A 21358-nucleotide genomic window follows, 5' to 3' on the forward strand; every position below is an offset into this window, starting at 1 on the left:
GCTACAAGCAGTTGCAGAAGAGACGAGGAAACGACCTCATTGAAATGGTTTCTTCTGTCGTGTCTTTTCGCAACGATATATTCCGCAAGTAGCCAGAACAATTGTCCAGAAGATGCATCAACGAGATCCAATTAAATGTCTGTCTTTTTCTTCATTCATGTTATTTCTCCTATGACTGCTTTGAGTCATGTTAACATTTAAAAGTAAAGCCTGTAGAGGCATGTGTGTGCGTGTGTGTTTGTGTGTGTATGTGCGCGCATCTGTGAGTCCATATGTGCATGTGTGTGCGCGTGCGTGTGCGCGCGTTTGTGTGTAGTTATCAGTGTACTAAAGGCATAATTATGTCAAAATTGAATGGTGGGCTGTGTGACATGAACAGGGGGTTTATACACAGTCATATGCTGACCAGTGTCACAAGTGAAAGTTAATCCTGTAGGTCTGGACAGGATGCAGGCAGGAATGGAGAGAAGGAAGAGAAACTTAGAAATGGAGGAATAAAATAAGAAACCAAAAATGAAGGAGGGAATTAAAATAGTGAAAATTACATGGCAGCTTCATCTGAGAAAATTCACGAGGGGAAACTCCACCCCTCCTCCTCCCCAAAAGAAAAGCAAAACAAAAAGAGAGAAAAGAACAACAACAACAGCAACAACATCAACAACAGCAACAAGAACAAAAATAACAAAAACAACAATAGCAACAAACAGAATAATGGATGCAATCTGATAATTATAACTGAGAGTTTGATTTCAAAATAAAGGAACAAAATAACAGCAGCAACAACAACAACAACACACACACACACACACACACACACACATGCACGCACGCATGCACGCACGCACGCACACACACACACACACACACACGCACGCACATGTGCGTAGGCGCAAATTATAAAACAAGGCTGTACAAATTAAAAGATTTGTTGCTGCTGGTTTGCATTTATTTGTTTGTTTTGTTTTATTTTCGGCTTTTCATGTTATTTTGTTTTCTCGACGAAAACAAAGAACTTCATACGTTATTCCGTGCTGTGTCTTTGTGTGTGTGTGTGTGTGTGTGTGTGTGTGTGGTGTGTGTGTGTGTGTGTGTGTGTGTGTGTGTGCGATAAAGCAAAGTAGTGAAAAGACAGAAAGGTGGTCAGAGGAAAACATCGCTGTTCAGGTTGAGGGAAAATGTATTGGTTTTGCCCATAAACAATAAATTGAGTATATTGTCATTGTGTATGTGCAAGATGCTCTGTGTGTGTGTGTGTGTGTGTGTGTGTGTGTGTACGTGCGTGTGTGTGTTTCACACTGTGTCATGTTTCAGTGTTGACAGAATGCCACAGCATGTAGAAAGTCATTTTCACCCCCACCCACCTCCCGCCCCCCGCCTCCCCCCTCTCCCAGCCACACACAATCTGCCCCCAGGGTCTCTGCGGTTGTGGGCCACCGATTGTTGGTCAGTTTGAGCCCTTTCTCACCTGTGGGGGTTGGGAAGGTATGTGAGTGGGTTTGGAGGGAAGGAGAGGAAGGTGGGAGAACGCACACCTACAATAGCTCTTGGGCATACTTCAGGTCTTTTCAAGTGAGGGGGTGGGGTGGGTAGGGGGGGTGGCAGGGGGTTGGTGAATGGGTGTTGGAGGAAGGGGAACGGGGGTGGGGTGGGGTGGGAGGGATGGCGGCTACAATAGCTCATCTCTTCACTCCCCACAGGGCGGTTTCCTAGCCTGTCATGCGTGAAAAGGGACCGGTGTGTAACAAGAATAACAGTTGTGTAATAGCATTTATTCCTTTCTATAATAGTTTGATATTATGAACGTCAACTGTATGGAGTTTTGAATGACATTGCAGTTATAACCGGCTTTTGGTCACTGCTCATAAAAAAAAAAAAAAAAAGAAAAAGTTGTTTGTCGGTGGCACCAGCAGCCAATAGATTGTCCTGTGACATCGCTAGCAACCAATCAGAAACTTGTGGCCATCCAAAGATTTTCTTGTTGGTGGCTGATGGGTACCAAGCTATTTGGCTATATAAGCAGCACGGGTGGACAGCCTTCGACATTTCGTTCAGCCGCTACAGAGAACAGACCAGCATTCTACGCATCACAATGGCAGCTATGGCAGTGAGCCAGCTTGTGCTGGTTGTCACCATGTCAAGCCTTTGCCTTGGCATTTTTGGAGAGGATTTTAACGGTGAGTTGATTTTCCTTCCAGTTGCTTTTCCTACATTGACTTTAACTTTACTTCTACTGCCTGGTGTTACTGCTACTACAACCACCACTAATCACAACTGTAGTTGGCAGCACTGTTGTTTTGAGACTCCTGCCACATCTTTAAATTTGTCGTTGAAAATTAAGAATATCTTCAATAGGGATTCAATATAAAACTTTCTTAGCATTGTGCAAATATTCCGCTTGCTGTAGACCTTGTTTTAATCCATATCTATTACTGGATGCCTACAAATGTCACCGTAAGCCTGCTGTTTAGTGAGGATGAGGCAGCAATATTTGAAGTGAGGCTCCATTTTCTTCAGATTTTACTGGCCTTACTGGTACTCGTGGTATGCTTAAGAACTCATAAGCATTCAGAAAAACGAATTCAGATACATGCAAAACGTTTTTCTATGGCAAGATAAAAAGAAATATATTCCCATTTCTGTACTTTATTTCAAGTGAGCTATCTGGAAAAACATACTTTTTTGTGGGTCTTACAACCTCTCATTTTTTCCTAGACTTTTTTTTTTTTTTTAAAGGGTCTTTATTATTTTCCCTTTTTTTCCCCCTTTTCAACATTCCTCCATTTTTGAATCGATATCCAACACAAAATGGCATTGTAATCTAATACCAAAAGGTGGTAACTCTTTAAATACATAAATTACACAATTTCGTCAATGCTACCTATGCCACTGACTCAACCAGCACACAGGTGAATAACAGGTACACTGGAACGAACCTAGACACCTCCCAAAAAAGGAAAGCTCTGGGCTTGTCTGGTAAAACTAAATACAGCGTGGAGAATTGAATACTCAACAGCAAACAAAACCAGTGACTTTGCTTCCAGAAAGGCAGACACCTTCAGTCTTCATTTTGTTTAAAAGTGTGCTGTCTGATCTATATACGCTACATATCTGCAGAAAAAAGGCAAATGCCTAAACCTATGCATAATTCCATCGCACTGGTTAGGCCTTGAGAGTCTACCCTTAGTTTGCGTAAAAAAATCAATATAAAATGAAAAAGACCAAGTAAACGGATTAAAATTAATAAAATGAAAAACATGCAGGGGGGAAATGACTGAAATAAGAATTGAAAGAAACAATTTCAAGCCACTGCTACTTATCATTTCTGCCATCAGTGTAAGCGAATGTAATGAAAGGCACAGGGGAGGAAACCCAGAAACTTCCTATTATGTGGATAAATGGTTTCTCTCCCTCTCTGTGTGTGTCGGTCAGTCAGTCGTCCTCCGTCTCTCTCCCCTTCTGCTAAGTCTTGATTTTCAGTCACCGTATGATTTTATTTCAAACGGGAATATACATTTCGTCGTTGCATTTGCTTTTCAGTTTTGTCTTCTTTTTTTTCTTTTTTTTTCTTTAACAAGTTGACTGTTTTTATTTTCCTTTTCGTATTAGAGTGTATCTTTGGTACTGGCGTTTATTTTCACAACATTTGATAAGGAACCAAGGGCTTATAGTTCGGATTGTTTTCAGATTATTTTGCTACCATTGTTTTTTGTGTGATTTTATGGTTCCATAGGGAATAGCTCCAGTATGGTAACGATGATGATGATGATGACAAAGATGTGTATGTTTCAGTGAAACTTTGGAATGGACAGGGGGAGCGAGATGGGGCAGTCCTGATTGAGAAATATGGTGTGATGGCTGTGGTCTGTGGTGCTGGTTTTGGCAAGAAAGAAGCGGGTAAGAATCGCAGAGAGAGTAATGGGGTACACAATTTTAAGGTGGAGGGGAGCGATAAAGGAGTAAAATTGGGGGTGAGGGTGAAAAGAGATTCAAAAAGATATGGATCAATAGAAAGATGAGGTCGGGAACACGGAGGTGGTGTTGGAGAGAGAGAGTGAATTGGGAGGAAGCAAAAAGTTGGAAAGGGAGAGAAAGACAATGCGCGCGCACGAGAGAGAGAGAGAGAGAGAGAGAGAGAGAGAAGGGGGTGGGGAAAGAGGCAGGCAGAAAGGCACTGAGATAAATCATTTCTGCATTCATCTACGATCTTTGTGTGCTGGTGTGCTGGCGTGCGCGTGATAATACATGCATCAATTTGGTTTGTGTAACAAGAGAATGTTGAACAAGATTTTTCAGTCGAAACTGTTCATGATGTGCACAAATTATTAAAGCTTCTCTCAATAGTAGAATAGTAGTGATGGTGTATTCTCGTTACTGTTGACAGACGTCACGTGCCGACACCTCGGTTACGACAACGGAGACGCTGTGTGTTGCCGCCCTTACGGTGTGCTCACCTGGCCTGATGACCAGCGCAGACAGATCACGTGTCAAGGCAACGAGACCAGTCTACACAACTGCTCTCACTCTCTCCCCACCCAACGCTCCTCTGAGGAAATGCATTGGTGGAGTTCCTCCACTTCCGACGAGACGACTTTATGCGATGATGATGACTACGCTGCTGTCGTCTGCCGGAACACCACAGCCCCTGCACAGGATGGTAGGTAGTCGAAAGTGATAACGTGCCGCAAGGTGAATTAGCAGGTCAGTTCTTGATTGCATTTCTTGACTGCTTGAATGTGGTCCATGTCGCATAAGTTTGTGAAAGGCAGTCACTACTTTTTGCGGTGTCGTTTTTTGTTTCGTTTTATAACCTAAACAAAAGTCAGTCCTGAAAAATGGTAACGAAGAAGCACAGTTGAAGCTCAGGCTTGCAAATCTATTTCCTTTCATGGAGAGATGGCTTAGAGGTAACGCGTCCGCCTAGGAAGCGAGAGAATCTGAGCGCACTGGGTCGAAATACGGCTCAGCCACCGATATTTTCTCCCCCTCAACTAAGACCTTCAGTGGTGGTCTGGACGCTAGTTATTCGGATGAGACGATAAACTGAGGTCCCGTGTGCAGCATGCACTTAAAAGAACCCATGGCAACAAAATAAATCCACTTTGATAGGAAAAACAAACCTGCACGCAGGAAAAATACATTTAAAAAATGGGTGGCACTGTAGTGTAGCGACGCACTCTCCCTGGGGAGAGCAGCCCGAATTTCACAGACTGTTTTTACAAAAAGAGAAATACAATACTATATATTTTTAGCATTGTATTCGGCTCGTTATAGTATTTATATACAATATATTATATATATATATATATTATATATACGTTTAAAGCGGTGACTGATATAAAATTAATAGAGGCCAGGAGATATAATGATTAACAAATAGTAAAGAGTGCTAACTCACTCCATAAACAAGCTACACGACTTCTAGTCAATGCTGGTTGCGCTACCGATTCAGCTAGCACACAGGTAAACAAAAGGTACATTGGAACAAACCCGGGCACTTCCTCAAAAAAGGAAGCGCCGGGGTTGTCCCTACACCGATCATACTAATAATTATGCTCTCAGTTCAGTCTTTATCCCTGTGAGGTGACAACCCTTCACTGACGGCCATAACTGTTTGCAGCAGATTTATTGTTTGGAATTATTGTTTGAAATTAGGTATTTATTGCACTCCCTGTTTGTGAAGGGTGCAAATGTTGATTTTTGTTGGATACCATCCCACACTGGATTTCTTTATAACGACCAAGCAGACAGGGCAGCAAAAAGGGGAGCAAAGAATCATATAGATACTATAAAAAGTATATTGCCCATTGTCATACATGGAAATAAGCAATATACTAGAAAGAGACTTATAGGTGCTTGAATTCAAGTCTAAAACCTCGTCAGTTGACTCTGACTTTGGTCCGATTCGCAGACCAATAATGAGTTTAGCTCTCAGACTATTACCAAATTCATTACGGACCAAGTATTGTTATAATGTCAAGTGCATATGCTTTAGTAACCTGACGATTAAGAATATAATTTTTGACTGTAGCTTGATGAAGCCTTATGTACACGAAAGTGTGTCTTCACAAGTGACTGAGAACGTTGATTTTGACTTTTTGCATTCATTATCAGTTGTTTCGCTTGTCAGTTTAACGACTTCTCTTTTACGAAGTCCTTTAAGTAATTTCCTGTAATTTAGATTTTTTTTTTTCGAATTTCACCCTCATTTCACCCTCATTTGCCCAGTTTCCCCCAACCCAAGAACAAAGTCACGGAAAATCGCACTAGTAACCAGAAAAAATTTGCTAAATGATTCAAGACAATGTAATAGTTTTGTTTTCCAAAAGAACGTGGAACCGTTTTCAAAGACCCAATGCAATGCAATGTAATATAAAAAAGGCAACGCAATACTTATTCATCCATTAAAAAAAAAAAATCCCGTCATATCGGTGTAAAACTAAAATGTCAGCCTTGTTATTGGAGGGAAGGATGTATCGCAAAAAATGTTTTCCATTCGGTACTCTCCTCAAAGCAGTAGATCCTCCTGTGGACAGATCTTCCGATTGCTAACACAGAAGTAATAAAATGTACTGACAGACTGATTTAATTTGTTTTTTCTGGTGTTTAAAATGTCATTTTGATTTGTGTGTGTGTGTGTGTGTGTGTGTGTGTGTGTGTGTGTGAAATGTCAAGTCTTTCGTTTGAAGGAAAGTTGTAATGTAAAAAAATTAAATATATATCCATTAAAACTTGAATATTCTTTGTGAATCTGTTATTCTTCATATGGGCAGAACTTCCCACTGCCAGAACACAATTGTTAAAAATGAACGAATAGACTGGATTTGATTTCAACTGAATTTTCTGACTTTTCGACTGACATACTGACTGTATTGCTTGCAGACTTCGAGCTTTCCATCAGTGGCCCCTCAGTGTTCACGGGCCGCTTGGAGCTGACGTATGACGGCGTGAAGGGAGTGGTGTGTGGCGACGACTGGAACCAGCCGGCAGCCGAGTCGGTGTGTCAGTACCGGGGCTATAATTACGGGGTCAACTACACCCACGTGCAGCTGCAGGATGAGAGTGTGGGACCCGTGTGGACTGCCAACTTGTCCTGGTGAGAGTGGTTTTTACAATAGCGATAATAATGATGATTAAAATAAAATTTAAAAAAATAGGCAAACTGACGCTCACACCTCTAGACAAGGAGGTTCGTGGCTTTTACAAGTCGTTCCACGTGCATCAATGCATGCATTCAAATAAGGCATACCATAAACAAGCAACAACAGTAATCACACGAAGTTTCAGTCCACGATTCTGACGTGTGTTTTGGTCTCTCTCTGTGAACAATTATAATATTCGTTTGTTCGTCATAATCATCATAAACTCGTAACTTTACAGCTCTGGAGTCTACTATCATTCTACCGCTCACTGTGAACACGTGCCGTTCGGAACTGTGAAGAGCTGTGTGCACCACGCTGCTGTCCTGTGCTACAACGACTTCAACCACGCCAACCATGGATGTAAGTATCGCCGTCAGGTGTTTGGCTGTGCTCGCGTGCTACGACTCAGTTGATCTGTCTCATACATATAAAACAAAGCAAGCATCATTAGTGTCGCCATTATTATAGCACACAAACACACATACATAACACGCAAAAAAAAAACGGTAAAAAACCCAAACCAAAATAATTGCTCCTTTTTTCTCTCTCAAATGTTCGCCTGTAGGGCTCCATCAGGAGAGCGTCTGAAATTTGTGTGTGTGTGTGTGTGTGTGAGAGAGAGAGAGAGAGAGAGAGAGAGAGAGAGAGTGTGTGTGTGTGTGTGTGTGTGTGTGCTATTTAAGAAAGAGGTTATATACTCTCGATAGAAAATGACAAGATTAAAAACTGGACGCTACACCACAAACTTGAAGGGCTCACTGGATAAGGATATGCTATAATATGATACAGGCCCTCCCCAGCTTTACTCCTCCCGCTACCATAAATCAGTGAAAGCCAGACCGATTCTGACGTTTCTTCCTCTTTCTTACCGGAAAACGAAGATGATGGAGGAAAACGGGTTGTGATACTCGCACTGTTTTACACCGTTGCTTGGGAATTTTCACTGCTTTCTCCGCTTTGTTTTCGAGAAAGACTCAACAACAAATGAAAGTTTTCAAATTCTGAACATGACTTCCCATCTGTACAGTACTCTTTCTTTCCTTTTTCTTCCCTCCCGCCCTTCCTTTCTCCCTTCTTTCTCCTCTTCCTCCTCTTCGTTCGTTGGCCAAGGCTCCCACGTTCAATCGAATACACGAGTGGGTTTTCACGTGTGTGACCGTTTTTGCTCCGCCATCATACTCCGTTTCAATAATGATAAAAAATATATATATATATATAGCGCACTACTCCGTTTCAGATGGAACGCAACGCGGTTTACAATAAATCTAGAAAATTAAGAAAAAGTGACATAAAAATATGTACTGAAATCAACACTGGCAATATCAGTCTCACATCACATTGACCCAAACGACAGCAAAATGAATATATCACATTTACCATAGTGAAAATATACACTTAGGAAGCAGGCATCACATAAATTACACACACAAAAATATACAAAACAGAATACATCCCAACAATCAGATCGAAGCAGGCATGTGTAGATAGAAGAGCTGTACTGGGAAAGCTATAATATGTCGAGTGCTCTCTTGATGCGGGTGTTGAAGTGTGACGGTTTTCGGGGAGAACTGCACCCCAGTGATTGCCACAACCTAATTCCCGCCACTACCTTTTTCTTTTCAGACCCGTACTATCGACTGGAACCTTTAGGAATAGGGGAACAGTCCAACAGCGGTCGTGTGGGCGTGTTCATTGACGGCCAATGGGGTACCATCAGCGCCAACGACAGTCTCTGGACTTCCGAGGACTTCGACGTCCTATGCAGGTCTTTGGGCTTCTCGTTCGGCACGCAGGGGCCTAGCGCCGAGCATCTTATTCAAGGGTCTGGCCACGTGTGGACAGTGAGCGCCAAATGCGATGGGCATGAGTCTGACCCGATGCACTGCAGAGTGGAGAAAGGGTGGACCATGGCCAGCATTCAGAACCACAACGATGATCTGACGGTGACCTGTTCTCACGCAGGTGAGGTGGTGGAAGAAGGGTGTTGATCGTTTTGGGGGTTAGAGATTTGACTGGATAAATTGATGATTGTTTTTAATTGAATATTATGGGACAGGGTTGTGTCGATGAGTGATGGTAGATGGAAGTGTGAGAGTGTTGTATATGTGACTTCTGACAGCAGATATGACAGAGCTGTACTGGTGAACCTCCTAACTATGCTCCCACACTGTTCTTCTGCGGAGACTAAGGACCAGTTCTACGAGGAACTCGATACCACCATCCGAGACATCCGTGCCACAGAACAGCTGTACCTTCTTGGCGACTTCAATGCCCGAGTGGGTTCTGAGCTGCATTGGCCACTTCGGTATTGGCAAGCTGAACGAGAACGGGCAGAGGCTTTTCGAGCTTTGATCCTACCATAACCTGTGCATAACAAACACGCTCTTCTCCACCAAGCCACACTACCGAACTTCCTGGCGACGCCCCAGATCCAGCCACTGGCACCAGCTGGACCTCATCACTCGAAGGCCCTCGCTGAACTGCGTACTCATCACACGTAGTTTTTACAGTGCTTACTGCGACACCGACCACTCCTTGATCGGCTGCAAAATGCGCTTCCAACCAAAACGGATCCACCACTCAAAAGCAGAAGGGTCGGCCTTGCATCAACACTGCCAGAACGGCAATCACAGACCTTTGCGACCGCTTCGCCAACTTCATCGAGGATGCCCTCAAAGACTACCCTGCTGACGGACAACGAGAAGTACTGGTGACTGATCTAATGGTCACAGGACAAGCGTTGTACTGAAGAGGTGGATGGACTGATGACTGACACGATGGAAGTTCATTTATTTATAGTCTGTTCATCTAAGATGATGATGATAGACTGAAAATAAATAATAATAATATTATTATTTGGATTATTATCATTTCAATCATAATGCTGATTATTATTATTAGAAATCGACATTTCTGTATATTCGAATGAAAAGGGGGGGGGGTTGAGATGGAGGGGAGATGGGCAAGGGGGAGGGGACTAAGAAAGGAAGAGTGAGAATGAGAGAGAGAGAGAGAGAGAGTGGAAAAGAGTACAAAATGTAAAATGGAGAGGGTGAGTGTCAGTGATTGGAGAAAGAAAAAACATATTGGAAGGGTGTGTGTGAGAGGCGGGACGGGCGATGCGGGATTAGGAAATATGACAAAATGTGGCCAGAGCTATTTTGTTGATTTTTGACTGTTTAATGGACATGTGATGCATTGGAGAGCCACATGGACTGGTATTGACCTAATGGAAATATTACAGTTCTGTATTGATGACTGATGAAAATAATGTGTCGGTGAGTGATGACTGAATCATGGAAATGATGTCAGTTGACTTATTCTGTGATAAGTGCTGTAGTGGCGAGGTGGAATGGACTGATGACTTGATTAGTTAATGGAAATACTTCACTAATGTATTTTCTTTTATTTATGATTGAAAGTGTGACAGAACTGTATTGGTGACGGGTGGCTGATTTATGGATAATGAAATATAACAAGTGCTGACTGTTCAGGGACGATTTCTGTTAACGTTTTGCACTATTTTGTGTCACAAGAACCCACAGAAAAGATAAAGACCTGAACGTGTTTTGTGTTGCAGTGGAGCTGAGACATGGCATCACACACCACGATGGACTGGTCTACGTCAGACCCTCTAGCTACAACCACCCCTCTAACCTGATGAAAACTGAACAGTGGATGCCTGTCTGTCGTGGCGACTTTGACAACAATGATGCACGTGAGAGACTGAGGTTTTTTCCCTCTTTTTGTCAGCATCTGTCGGTCATAGTATTACGTATGATTATCCTACCTCGTGTTCAAATATTCCCATGTGCAATCGTTTCAACGAATGGGTTTTTAACTGGACTATTTCGACTTTTTTCTTTTAAAATCTTATTTCTAGACCTCATTTTTGTGGACGTTCTGTTTTCATTAGGAATGTGTGGATATGTATGGTCAAGAATTTTAAATTCGATGTAATGCGAAAATATGCATTTAAGAATTTCAAAGGTGTTTTCTTCTTTCCTCTCTTATTAAATGCTACTTTCACAAAGTGAAAAATGCCCAGAATAAACAAAATTTAATGACATTGACAGCGTGAAAACTGTAAATACTGAACAGTACAATAGCCATTTATTGTCCGAGTTACCGATGTGATGCTGACACCTCAACAAGAAGGATAACGTTTGCTTTATAACCATAACATATTCCGACCACTTTTGCATATGCTTCCCCATCATTAGCACATTGGTCAATAAAAGATACAGAGAATCAAACCAGAAAAAGGATTTTTCTTCGATTTTCCGACCAAACCACAATCACAAGTGTTTCTGTTTATCTGTACCTTAAACTGTGCTTAGGTGCTTAAGGTATGGTTGCCACATACCAGTAATCTACACGAATTCATTCACACTATGTATAACATTGTTTACATCTTGGTACATTAATGGCAGAACCCAGACAGTAACAGTTAAGTAGTACTAACCTGTATCCAAGCTGACGTGAACTGGGATGGCTCAGTGGTTATTAACACACGTGTGATAACATCTTGTTCAGGAACGTAAAGTCACTCTACTTCCTCGTTGGAAAACGACACACAAAAGGTTAATCCAAACACAACCACACTGTTTCAGGAGTCATCTGCAGAGAGCTCGGATTCACGGACGGTGTTTCCTTGTGCTGTGGAGAAAGTCACGGCTACCTGGAGTCCCTCGCCGTCGAGCCCTACAGTCTGAAGATGGCCTCCATTCAAAACACGTGCAACGGGACGGAGGACAGCTACCAGCAGTGCGCGGAAGTGACGGACATCAACAGCATGATCGACTGCCCAGGGATGCTTTACACCTCGGTGTCCTGCTTCACCACCGGAGTCCCCACGGGTAGGTGTCGTGTGGATTTGAAAAGGAATGTCAGTGTAGATTCACCGCCTCAGTGTCCATGTATGTTCAATGGCACACAGTACATGTTTTGAATAGGGTTCGTAAATAAAAATTCTCACACACACACACACACACACACACACACACACACACACACACGCACGCCGGCTGGGAGCACACTCGGGAATGCAAGGAAGAGGGAGATTATGCCGGCATGTTCTATCAGGTAAACATTTCACAAACCTTAAAAGAAAAGAACTTGTTTGTAAAAGTTTTTAAATGTAATTTTTGCACTACTTACGGGGGGGAACATGGTTTGTGTCGAATACAGCAGTGAAATGTTCCTCCTGATTTTTTTTTTTTTTTTTTTTTTTTTTTTTTTTTTTTAATGGTGCCGTTACGATCTTTCCGTACAACGTTGCAGTTTTCCATTCATCCAGCAGATGATGGTTCATGCAAGGAACATAAGCCAGCACACACAATGTCTTTGAAAATGGCGGCACGTAACGGGCGTATGACCAAGTCGATCATTTCCCCACATATTGTTTCTGTCTTTCCCACAGAGTATTTGCTGTCGTTGAGATACAACGACGTCTTCTACGAATACGACGGCAACGAGGACTACGACGTTGAGAAACTCCACAACCAAACGTGGGGCTCGCTCATCGTGCAATACAACGGTATGCCAGGGTACATCTGCGCGGACGGGTGGACGGACGAGGCGGCCCGGGTGGCCTGCAGAGAGATGGGGTTCAAGCACGGCCAGAAGTACCTGCACAGCAATTGGTACGACAGCCATTTCACGGAGTTCCTCTACTGGTCGTCCAACTTCAACTGCACGTGAGTGGGAGACTTTAGTTTATTGTTTAATGGAGCAGAGTATTGGTGGCAGTGGTGATGATATGGCAGTCGTATTATGAATTACAAGAGTGGTGTATTGGTGTATATATATATATATATGTGTGTGTGTGTGTGTGTTTCCACATAAGACTTCTCTGTAAGGAATTCGGGCTGCCTTCCCCGTGGAGAGAGAGTCGCCATTGGAACGGTGCCATTCTTTTTCTGCACAATTTTGGGTTCTTTTCACGTGCACCAAGTGCGCGCTCCATACGGTACCTTATCCGAATGATAAGACGCTGTTGGATTTTCCAGTTCCAAGTGGAGAGAAAGGGCAAGGACAGGATTCGATCCCAAACCCTCACGACCTTTGTTTTGGCAGTTAAGCGCTTTAACCAGTATGCCACCTTCCTCCTGTCAGAAGGGATGCAGCAGTTGAGTCAGTGACGGTGGTTGTACTGTATTATGTAGGTGTTGATGTACGTGCATTCGTGCATAGTGTTCCACAATAAATAGCCTGACTTTACCGGAATCTATTTGACTGGAAAGGAACAGGAAGATTATATATATATATATATATATATATATATACTTACTCAGTTTAAAATCTGGACATCGCACAACGGAACAAGAGATAAATCAGAAACTTGCAAACTTAAAACTTTAACAAGAAAGGCAAGGCCTTCAAGACTCACTTGTGATACACTTTTTAAAAAATCCAAGTTTTTATGTATTGGGTATAATGCATTTACTGTTACTTATATTTTTTGTATTCTCTAAACTTGGCACTTTGATCTGATATTCGACCCAACAAAGGATCTGTCATTATTATCATTTTTTGTTCAAACAGGAACTTCTTTTGCTAAGCATGGAAGTGTTATTTATTGCAAACGTTTTGGTGTAGGTAGCAGAACAAGGGAAATTACTCTGCTGGGGAACTTAGTTTGCTTTAAACTGATCTTTCTCATCTTAAACATTACATTTTGAAATTATACTCAATACATAAAAAGCTTGGTTTTTTTTTAAAAAGTGCATCACAAGTGAGTCTTGAAGGCCTTGCCTCTCTTGTTTCAAAATGTAATGTTTAAGATGAGAAAGATCAGTTTAAAGCAAATTAACTCCACTAGCATTACAGAGTAATTTCCCCTTTTTACTATCTGCACAAAACGTTTGCAAAATAAATAAAAATTCCATGCTTAGCAAAAGAAGTTCCTGTTTGAACAAAAAATGATAATAATAACTGCTCTAGCTGTTGGGTCAGAATATCAGATCAAAGTGTCAAGTTTAGAGAATACAAAAAATATAAATATAACAGTAAATGCAGTTTGCATATAATTAGGCTTCATTCTTTATTTTTTTGTGCCAATCCCAGAAGCGCAATATTGTTTTAAACAAGATGACTGGAAAGAACTGGATTTTTCCTATTTTTATGCCAAATTTGGTGTCAACTGACAAAGTAGTTGCAGAGAAAATGTCAATGTTAAAGTTTACCACGGACACACAGACACACAGACACACACACACACACACACACACACACACACACACACAGACAACCGAACACCGGGTTAAAACATAGACTCACTTTGTTTACACAAGTGAGTCAAAAATGTTCCTGGTTTAACTTTCTATATTCTGCTCAATGTTGGTTATTGAGAAACAATCTGATGAATGAAAAAAGGTCCCTGTCGAGCAGTTGGAAAATTCCTCCTTGCATGAGTAAAGGTTTCTCTCTGGTTGACAGTCAGGAGCGGGTAGCAAGCTCGATGAGCACTGCATGGTGCGAAACAGCTGTCGTTTGCTGTACAAACCAGCCTTCCTTTCGGAGGTACAGTAGGAACCAGCATATGCATAAATGAGAGCTTTTTAAAACCACCAGCCCACCCCAAACGTAAATACAGTTTTAAAGGTTAAAAGATGAAACAAGACTGTGTGTGTGTGTGTGTGTGTGTGTGTGTGTGTGTGTGTGTGTGTTCGTGGACAGTATGGAAAAACGAAGACATCTGGGCTTGGATATATATATATATATATATATATATATATATATATATTGTGTGTGTGTTTTATGTGTCAATGTATGTGTGTACGTATACATTGAGCTGTGCTGTGCTGTGATGGTGAACATTATGCGCTATTACTAAGCTTGTTCATTCATTCATTCGCTGTCATTAAGAAGTAACTTTGTTGCTTTTGCTTTGACTAGTTTGAGATGCTTCTCTTTTCAATAGCGAAGTCCACTTGTCCATTATCTTTCACCGAGTTTCCTTGGATTTCAGAGGGGAGGAAATCAGACTGGGTGACTGTCAACATGACAGATGGGGTCATACACAGCAATGTCATGAACAGGAAGCGTACGCCGGTGTAATGTGCTACGAAGATGAAGGTATGAATTGTAAATCTCATGCAGTTTTATTCACGCTCGCAATAATGGGGAAGAATGACATGTGCACCATTAAGGCGAAAAAAATAGAGGGGCGTTAAGTACAGTTGTTCGTAATGATTTTCTGGATACATTCGTAAACAGGGATGGGGGTTGAAAGGGTGGAGGGGTGGCGATGTTAAGTGGGGTTGATATTGTGTTAACATTTGATTCTGTTAGTCTTTTTGATGTCGTTGTCAGATGTCTGTGACTGGAAAGTATCAAATCATATTAAGGTTTGAATCCTGTGCTATTATTTTCATTTTATTACTATTACTCCAACTACGTGGCTACTAGCAGTAGAATAGGGTTGTTGCTGTTGGTGCTACTACTACTGCAAATGCTAGTGCTGCTACTACTTACTAGTATTTTACTACTACTACTACTGCTGCTGCTACTACTACTCCAACAGCTACTACTACCACTTCCACAACCATCAAAACCACAACCACAGTTATTTCTTCAACCACCGATATGATTCCTCCCCTCCCTCTTTCTCCACCACCACCACCACCACCACGACCAAAACTACAACCACAGTTATTTTTCCATCAACCACCACTCGTGATTCCTTCTCCTCGCTCTCCCGCATCCTCCTTGATGCTGTCCCTCACTGAACGACACTGGTATCTGTGGCTGTGATAGGGGTGAAGTACCGCATCTTCAACACCGATGCGGCAGCCACGTGGGGGAGGGTGGAAGTGCTGTTGCCCCACTCTGATACCTGGGGCACCCTGTGCAATGACGAAGAATTCTCCTGGGGTGATGAGGAAGCCATCGTCGTCTGCAGGTGAGAACTACTTCTAAGTATTATCTTCGGTGGGAAGTAGGGAGGGAAGACGGCTTTTTTGTGTGGGTTCTGCCTCAATTTTCTGTAGATTCAAAAGGAGCACACAGATTTGATTAAAGACAACGACCCCTAACTGCGTAACTCGTGCAACAACCCATGACCTCATAGAATAAAGACCACCCGAATCATATGACTAGCAGGCAATCTCATTAAACATTTTTTTTCACGTAAAGATGATCAAAGCAGAAGAAATGCTGGTAGTTCCATGGAAATAGGAAACCCAGTCACACAACTCGCTATAATTTCCATGCAATTTCTTTTGTAATTACATCATCACCCTGTTTGGAAATACAATAGTATGTTATAATTTTCATTTATTTTCATCATAATCATCATGATGATCCCCCGGCAGGATGTTCGGGTACAAAACGGGTGAGATGGTGGAAGTGCCCCAACTGCCTCGCAACCAAGGGCCTATCTACGAGCGGTACGAAGACTGCAAGGGCCACGAAGAGCACCTGGAGCACTGTATCCACGAAGGTTTCGTTCCCGTCTACTCAAGTGAATGTCAGAAACGCAGGTCTGAGGCTGGCGTGTTCTGCACACCCTATGGACGTGAGTGTTGGTGTTTTGTCTGGGTGTGTCTATCTTTCTGGTTTTCTTTTTACAAAAATTTCGTTGAACAATGACCTTCTTGTAGGGTAGCCACTAAGTCCAGACTTATCTTCTTCACGGCTAGGGTGTTATGCGCGCGCACACGCACATGCACACGCATACGCGCGCGCGCATACACACACATGCACACACACACACACACACACACACACACACACACAAAGCATAGTTCCAAAGCCTCTGATTCATTGGCACTTGCTGGTAAGACTATATAGATTTTGTAAAATGTACCTTTACTCCGATAATCGCTGAGATCTTGAGAAAAAAATTTCTGGACTGAGATTTAGTACTGAATGTGAGATTTAGTACTGAAATATTGATTGACCAAAGAACATAATTGTTCCTTGGGTATCCAAGGACTTTTTCTGCTCTGCAGAAGTCAGTAAATTGCATGGGATACAGATATGAAGGAAGCAGATAAATGAAATGAAAAATCTTCAGAAATATACAGTGAAGAGCTATTGTGACGATTTATATTGACATTGTACTCAGTGGACGAACAGTGAAGTTAAAATGAAACCATTAACTTGAAAACATAATCACAGGAAATGCTTGACCCTTTGTCTGTCATAAATATACTCTTTTTATCAAGAGAAAACAGGGGTTAGAGACCAGAGAAAAAGGGGAAAGGGAGGAAATACAGTAAAACATTTGTACAGAGAGAGAGAGAGAGAATCTCAAAAGATTTTTCCTTTATGATTACAGCCGATGAACACCCGCATAAGACGACGACGACCACCACAACTCCCCAGAAAACAACATCCACCACCACTGCCCCAAAACCAGTACAGACCACGACAACCCCCAAAACTACAACACCGAAGATAACTACCACCACCACCACCACCACCACCACCACAACGACGCCAACAACAACACGCACTCCCACTACCACCACCACCACCACCACAACCCAGAAAACAACACCCACCACCACAACGTCAACAACACACGCACCCACTACAACTACCACCACCACAACGACCCAAAAAACAACACCCACCACCACCACCACTCCAACAACACCAAGGAAGTCAACGAGACCACTCGTCACGGAACTCACCAACACCACCAAACCAACCAACGGGAAGACCCCCACCTCCGCCTCAACACGCCAGCAGACAAAGGATTCATCCTCCTCTTCCTCCTCCTCTTCCTCCAGCGATCCTGTCGATGTGGAAGCCATTGTGGGAGGAGTGATGGGGGCACTGGCTGTGTGTCTGGCAATGGTGGCCGGGATTTATTTCTTGAGACGGCGCAGACAGCAGGCCATGAAATCCCCCGACGACGGTATCCCCAACATTGCTTACGACCCCAACATAGACAAGATTCAGTTCCAGCCTCGATATTAGTATTGTATTGTATTGACAACTTTGAGTACTATGCCCAGCTTTAAATTTTCTACTTACAATTAGGGATGTATGAGTTTGTAGAAATGGATGTTTTGTTGTTGTTGTTGTTTATGAAAGTAGATGTGAACTCGTATCTTAGACTGGTAGGCTAAGTATAGTGCCTGCAGCTTAAAATATAATTACCAATTGAAGAGTATTTCCTAGTATGGAAGAGTGTTTCTAAGTCTTGAGCTTGGTATTTTTCCAGCTTTTGCCATATTCATGTAATGAGAATTTGTATGTGGTGTGTGAATGACGAGCTTTTGAATACAGGCAAGTTTCAGCAGGATCAATAAAGATGTTTTGAAGTGAATGGAACTGAATTGGATTGAATGTAATATTGCGAATGCTTTCGTCAGATATATATAGATCTATCTCTCTCTCCCAATATATATATATATATATATATATATATATATATATATAATCTCTCTCCCCATACACACATATATATCCCCATACATTATATATATATATATATATATATATATATATATATATATATATATAAATCTCTCTCCCCATACACATATATCCCCATACATTATATATATATATATATATATATATATATATATATAGCGCGAAACGAATTCCACACTTGTGTTTACACCGTCATTCACACACACACACACACACACACACACTGAGAAACAAGAAGAAATAAATACTTAGGCAACAGACAACGCGCGCGCGCGTGCACACGCATGCAAGCACACGCACACGCGCACACACAATGCAATGTTATGGTATAATGTATACTTTGCTACACCATGATACTGAAACAGTTACATAGAATGTGTCGTGGGAATTTCCTCTTTACAAACTTTGTCTTAAATTGTGAATGTATGGATGATATCATTCATCTGTGACAGAAAATATTGACGCAACAAATTCTGCTCAACTTTATTTGTATGATACACTGCCAAAGTACCCTCAGACTGATTTCAGGGTGGTCATTGCTATCCATTCGCTTATCAGAACATGTACCCAGTGGACCATTCGTGTTGCCGCTCCTTCCTGTGTCCTGCTTCGAAAAGGAATAGGAAGAGTTGATTCAAAACTTAATTCACTTTCTTTAATCCCTTTTGCATTATAATTCAATCATAATGCGAAAGTTTCAAAAAAGTCTAGAATCCTTCTAAAAACACATACTTGACGATAATAATAATATGAAAAAAAAAACGTTGAAGGAAAGAAGAGGTTGTTTTTGCACACACACACACACACACACACACACACACACTCATATATATATATATATATATTTATATATATATATATACGGCAAGCACATTTCAGGTAGCCCTTGTTCATCCCTAACCACCCCCACAACTGCAGACGTCGGAGCGAAAGACAGACGTCCTCCTGTCGTCATTTGCTGACAACATTGTGGTGGTGGCGGGCAAGGGGAACAAGCACATGGTGCACATGGAGGGGCACAGCACTCATCCATCATCTTCCTGTCCGCCTCTCTCACCCTTCCTAAAACAAGGCTCCAGCGAGTGGAGTGGTGGCCGAGTGATTACGCGTCAGCATAGGAAGCGAGATAAACTGATCGTACGAGATCGAGTCCCACACTTGGCAGAATTTTCTCTCCAATCCACTGACCTTGATTGGTGGTCTGGACGCTAGTCATTCGGGTGAGACGATTAAACGAGGTTCTCGTTCGTAGCATGCAATCAGCGTTAAAAACAACAACAACAAAAACCCCCGTAAACAAGAGTTGTCCACAGCAAAATGTCGTAGAATATATTCCGCTTTGATACACATGTGTGTGTGTGTGTGTGTGTGCGCGCGCACACGCACACACACACACACACACACACACACACACACACACACACACACATCATGAAGCAATTGATGAGCGCGTGTAGACAGTTCTGAGACATGTCGCGTGGCCGAATGATTCCGTGTTTGGTCAGCGCTTAGTGCTTGGTCTATAAATGAAGATAAGTGCAATGCAGTATCAATCTGTACGTTATGAGGCGGCGCAGACAACTTTGGCAGTAAGGGGAGTGAAGGTGGATGTTCCCTCTGTTAGGCAAAGGGCAGTAATTTCCGACCAAATCATTAGTTGTTTTTTTTCCATAACGACACAATCCTTTGATTTCTCCGCTTCACATGCAGTTTAACACAATGCAAAAGCATTGTTTGCTAATCAGTATACACGCTGAGAGCAACTGAGTAACTGTACTGATGCATGTCACCTTATCTTTTTGTCATCGTAACGTCTCATATAATTTTATAAATAAGGTGGGTAGAAGGAGGACAGGAGGAAAAGAGGCAGGTGGGATGAGAGAGGTGGGGACATAGAGGAGGGAGAGTAGGACCGTTTGGGAGATGGGGAAAAGGGTAGGGATGAGAGGGAAAGTAGGACAGGGGGGGGGGGCATTGAGGGAAAATAAGATGGGGGAGTAGGACAGGGTTGAGATGGGGGGATGAGAGAGTTGGACGGGGAGAGATGGGATAGATGAGGGAGAGTAGGATGGGGGGATGGGAAAGTTGGGCTTGGGAGGAGATGGAGGAGGGACAGTAGGATGGGGGGGGGGGGGGTAGATGGGTGGGAGAGAATCACACCCAATACTTCCACTCTCCCATTCTTGGAAAAGAAAATGTGAGTTCTTTATTCTTTCTCTTTATTGTGAAGCGTATGCAGGTGATTAGGGTTACTGCAGGGGGTAAGAGGTAGGGCAGTGGAGGGGGAAGTCAGGTTGGGGGTAATGGGAGTAGGAGGGTGTGTGAGGGGGATAGTAGGACGGGGGAGGGGGAAGATTGGGACGAGAGTAGCGTTGGGCGGGGATGGGGGGAGACAAGGACAGGTGGGGTGGTAGGGGAAAGGGAGAGTAGAACAGGCAGGGAGATGGGATGGGTAAGGGAGAGTAGGACGGGGGAGATAGGGATGGGAGGAGAACTAGGACGTGGGGTAGGATGGGTGGAGTGAGAGCAGGACAGGGGGGGGGGGGATAGGCCAGGGGGGAGAGATTGAGGGAGGATTAGGATGAGGACGAGATGGGGAAGGGGGGGGAGGAGAGTAGGACTGAGGAAGAGATGGGGGTGGCAAGGAGAGTAGGATGGGAGGGAGACGGAGAAAAGGACAGTAGGACAGGGGGGGGTGGGGTGGGAGGAGATCACACCCAATAAGTTTACTCCCCCATTCTTTGGAGGAAAATGTGTGCTCTTTTTTTTCTTTTTGTGAAGCGTCTGCAGGTGATTGTTACTGCAGAGGGTAGGAGGCCGTTCTG

At 42.7% G+C, this 21358-nt stretch overlaps 2 protein-coding genes across 2 annotated transcripts; both read left to right on the forward strand.

Moving 5' to 3' along the window:
- Nucleotides 1-2089: 2089 nt before the first annotated feature.
- Nucleotides 2090-9284, forward strand: LOC143294142 (neurotrypsin-like). The gene is made up of 7 exons (XM_076605573.1): nucleotides 2090-2104; nucleotides 3810-3894; nucleotides 4382-4654; nucleotides 6880-7093; nucleotides 7378-7499; nucleotides 8763-9101; nucleotides 9262-9284. The coding sequence occupies exons 1-7, from the start codon at nucleotides 2090-2092 to the stop codon at nucleotides 9282-9284; spliced, it is 1071 nt and encodes a 356-aa protein (XP_076461688.1).
- Nucleotides 9285-9295: 11 nt separating this feature from the next.
- LOC143294143 (neurotrypsin-like) lies at nucleotides 9296-18071 on the forward strand. Its single transcript, XM_076605574.1, has 10 exons — nucleotides 9296-9444; nucleotides 9569-9762; nucleotides 10720-10857; nucleotides 11753-11998; nucleotides 12562-12838; nucleotides 15112-15218; nucleotides 15900-16044; nucleotides 16457-16659; nucleotides 17425-17659; nucleotides 17882-18071. The coding sequence occupies exons 1-10, from the start codon at nucleotides 9296-9298 to the stop codon at nucleotides 18069-18071; spliced, it is 1884 nt and encodes a 627-aa protein (XP_076461689.1).
- Nucleotides 18072-21358: the final 3287 nt, after the last annotated feature.

This window comes from Babylonia areolata, chromosome 19 (genome assembly GCF_041734735.1).
Source record: "Babylonia areolata isolate BAREFJ2019XMU chromosome 19, ASM4173473v1, whole genome shotgun sequence".
Lineage (NCBI taxonomy): Eukaryota > Metazoa > Mollusca > Gastropoda > Neogastropoda > Buccinidae > Babylonia > Babylonia areolata.

Bases quoted from the DNA above. Each gene is read 5' to 3' on its own strand.
- LOC143294142 (XM_076605573.1), top strand. The intron at 4,655-6,879 runs GTAGGTAGTCGA...TATTGCTTGCAG, and splicing joins CACAGCCCCTGCACAGGATG to ACTTCGAGCTTTCCATCAGT. The intron at 7,094-7,377 runs GTGAGAGTGGTT...GTAACTTTACAG, and splicing joins TGGACTGCCAACTTGTCCTG to CTCTGGAGTCTACTATCATT.
- LOC143294143 (XM_076605574.1), top strand. From the start codon at position 9,296: ATGCTCCCACACTGTTCTTCTGCGGAGACTAAGGACCAGTTCTACGAG. The intron at 9,763-10,719 runs GCAATCACAGAC...TTTGTGTTGCAG, and splicing joins GCATCAACACTGCCAGAACG to TGGAGCTGAGACATGGCATC. The intron at 16,045-16,456 runs GTGAGAACTACT...ATCCCCCGGCAG, and splicing joins GAAGCCATCGTCGTCTGCAG to GATGTTCGGGTACAAAACGG.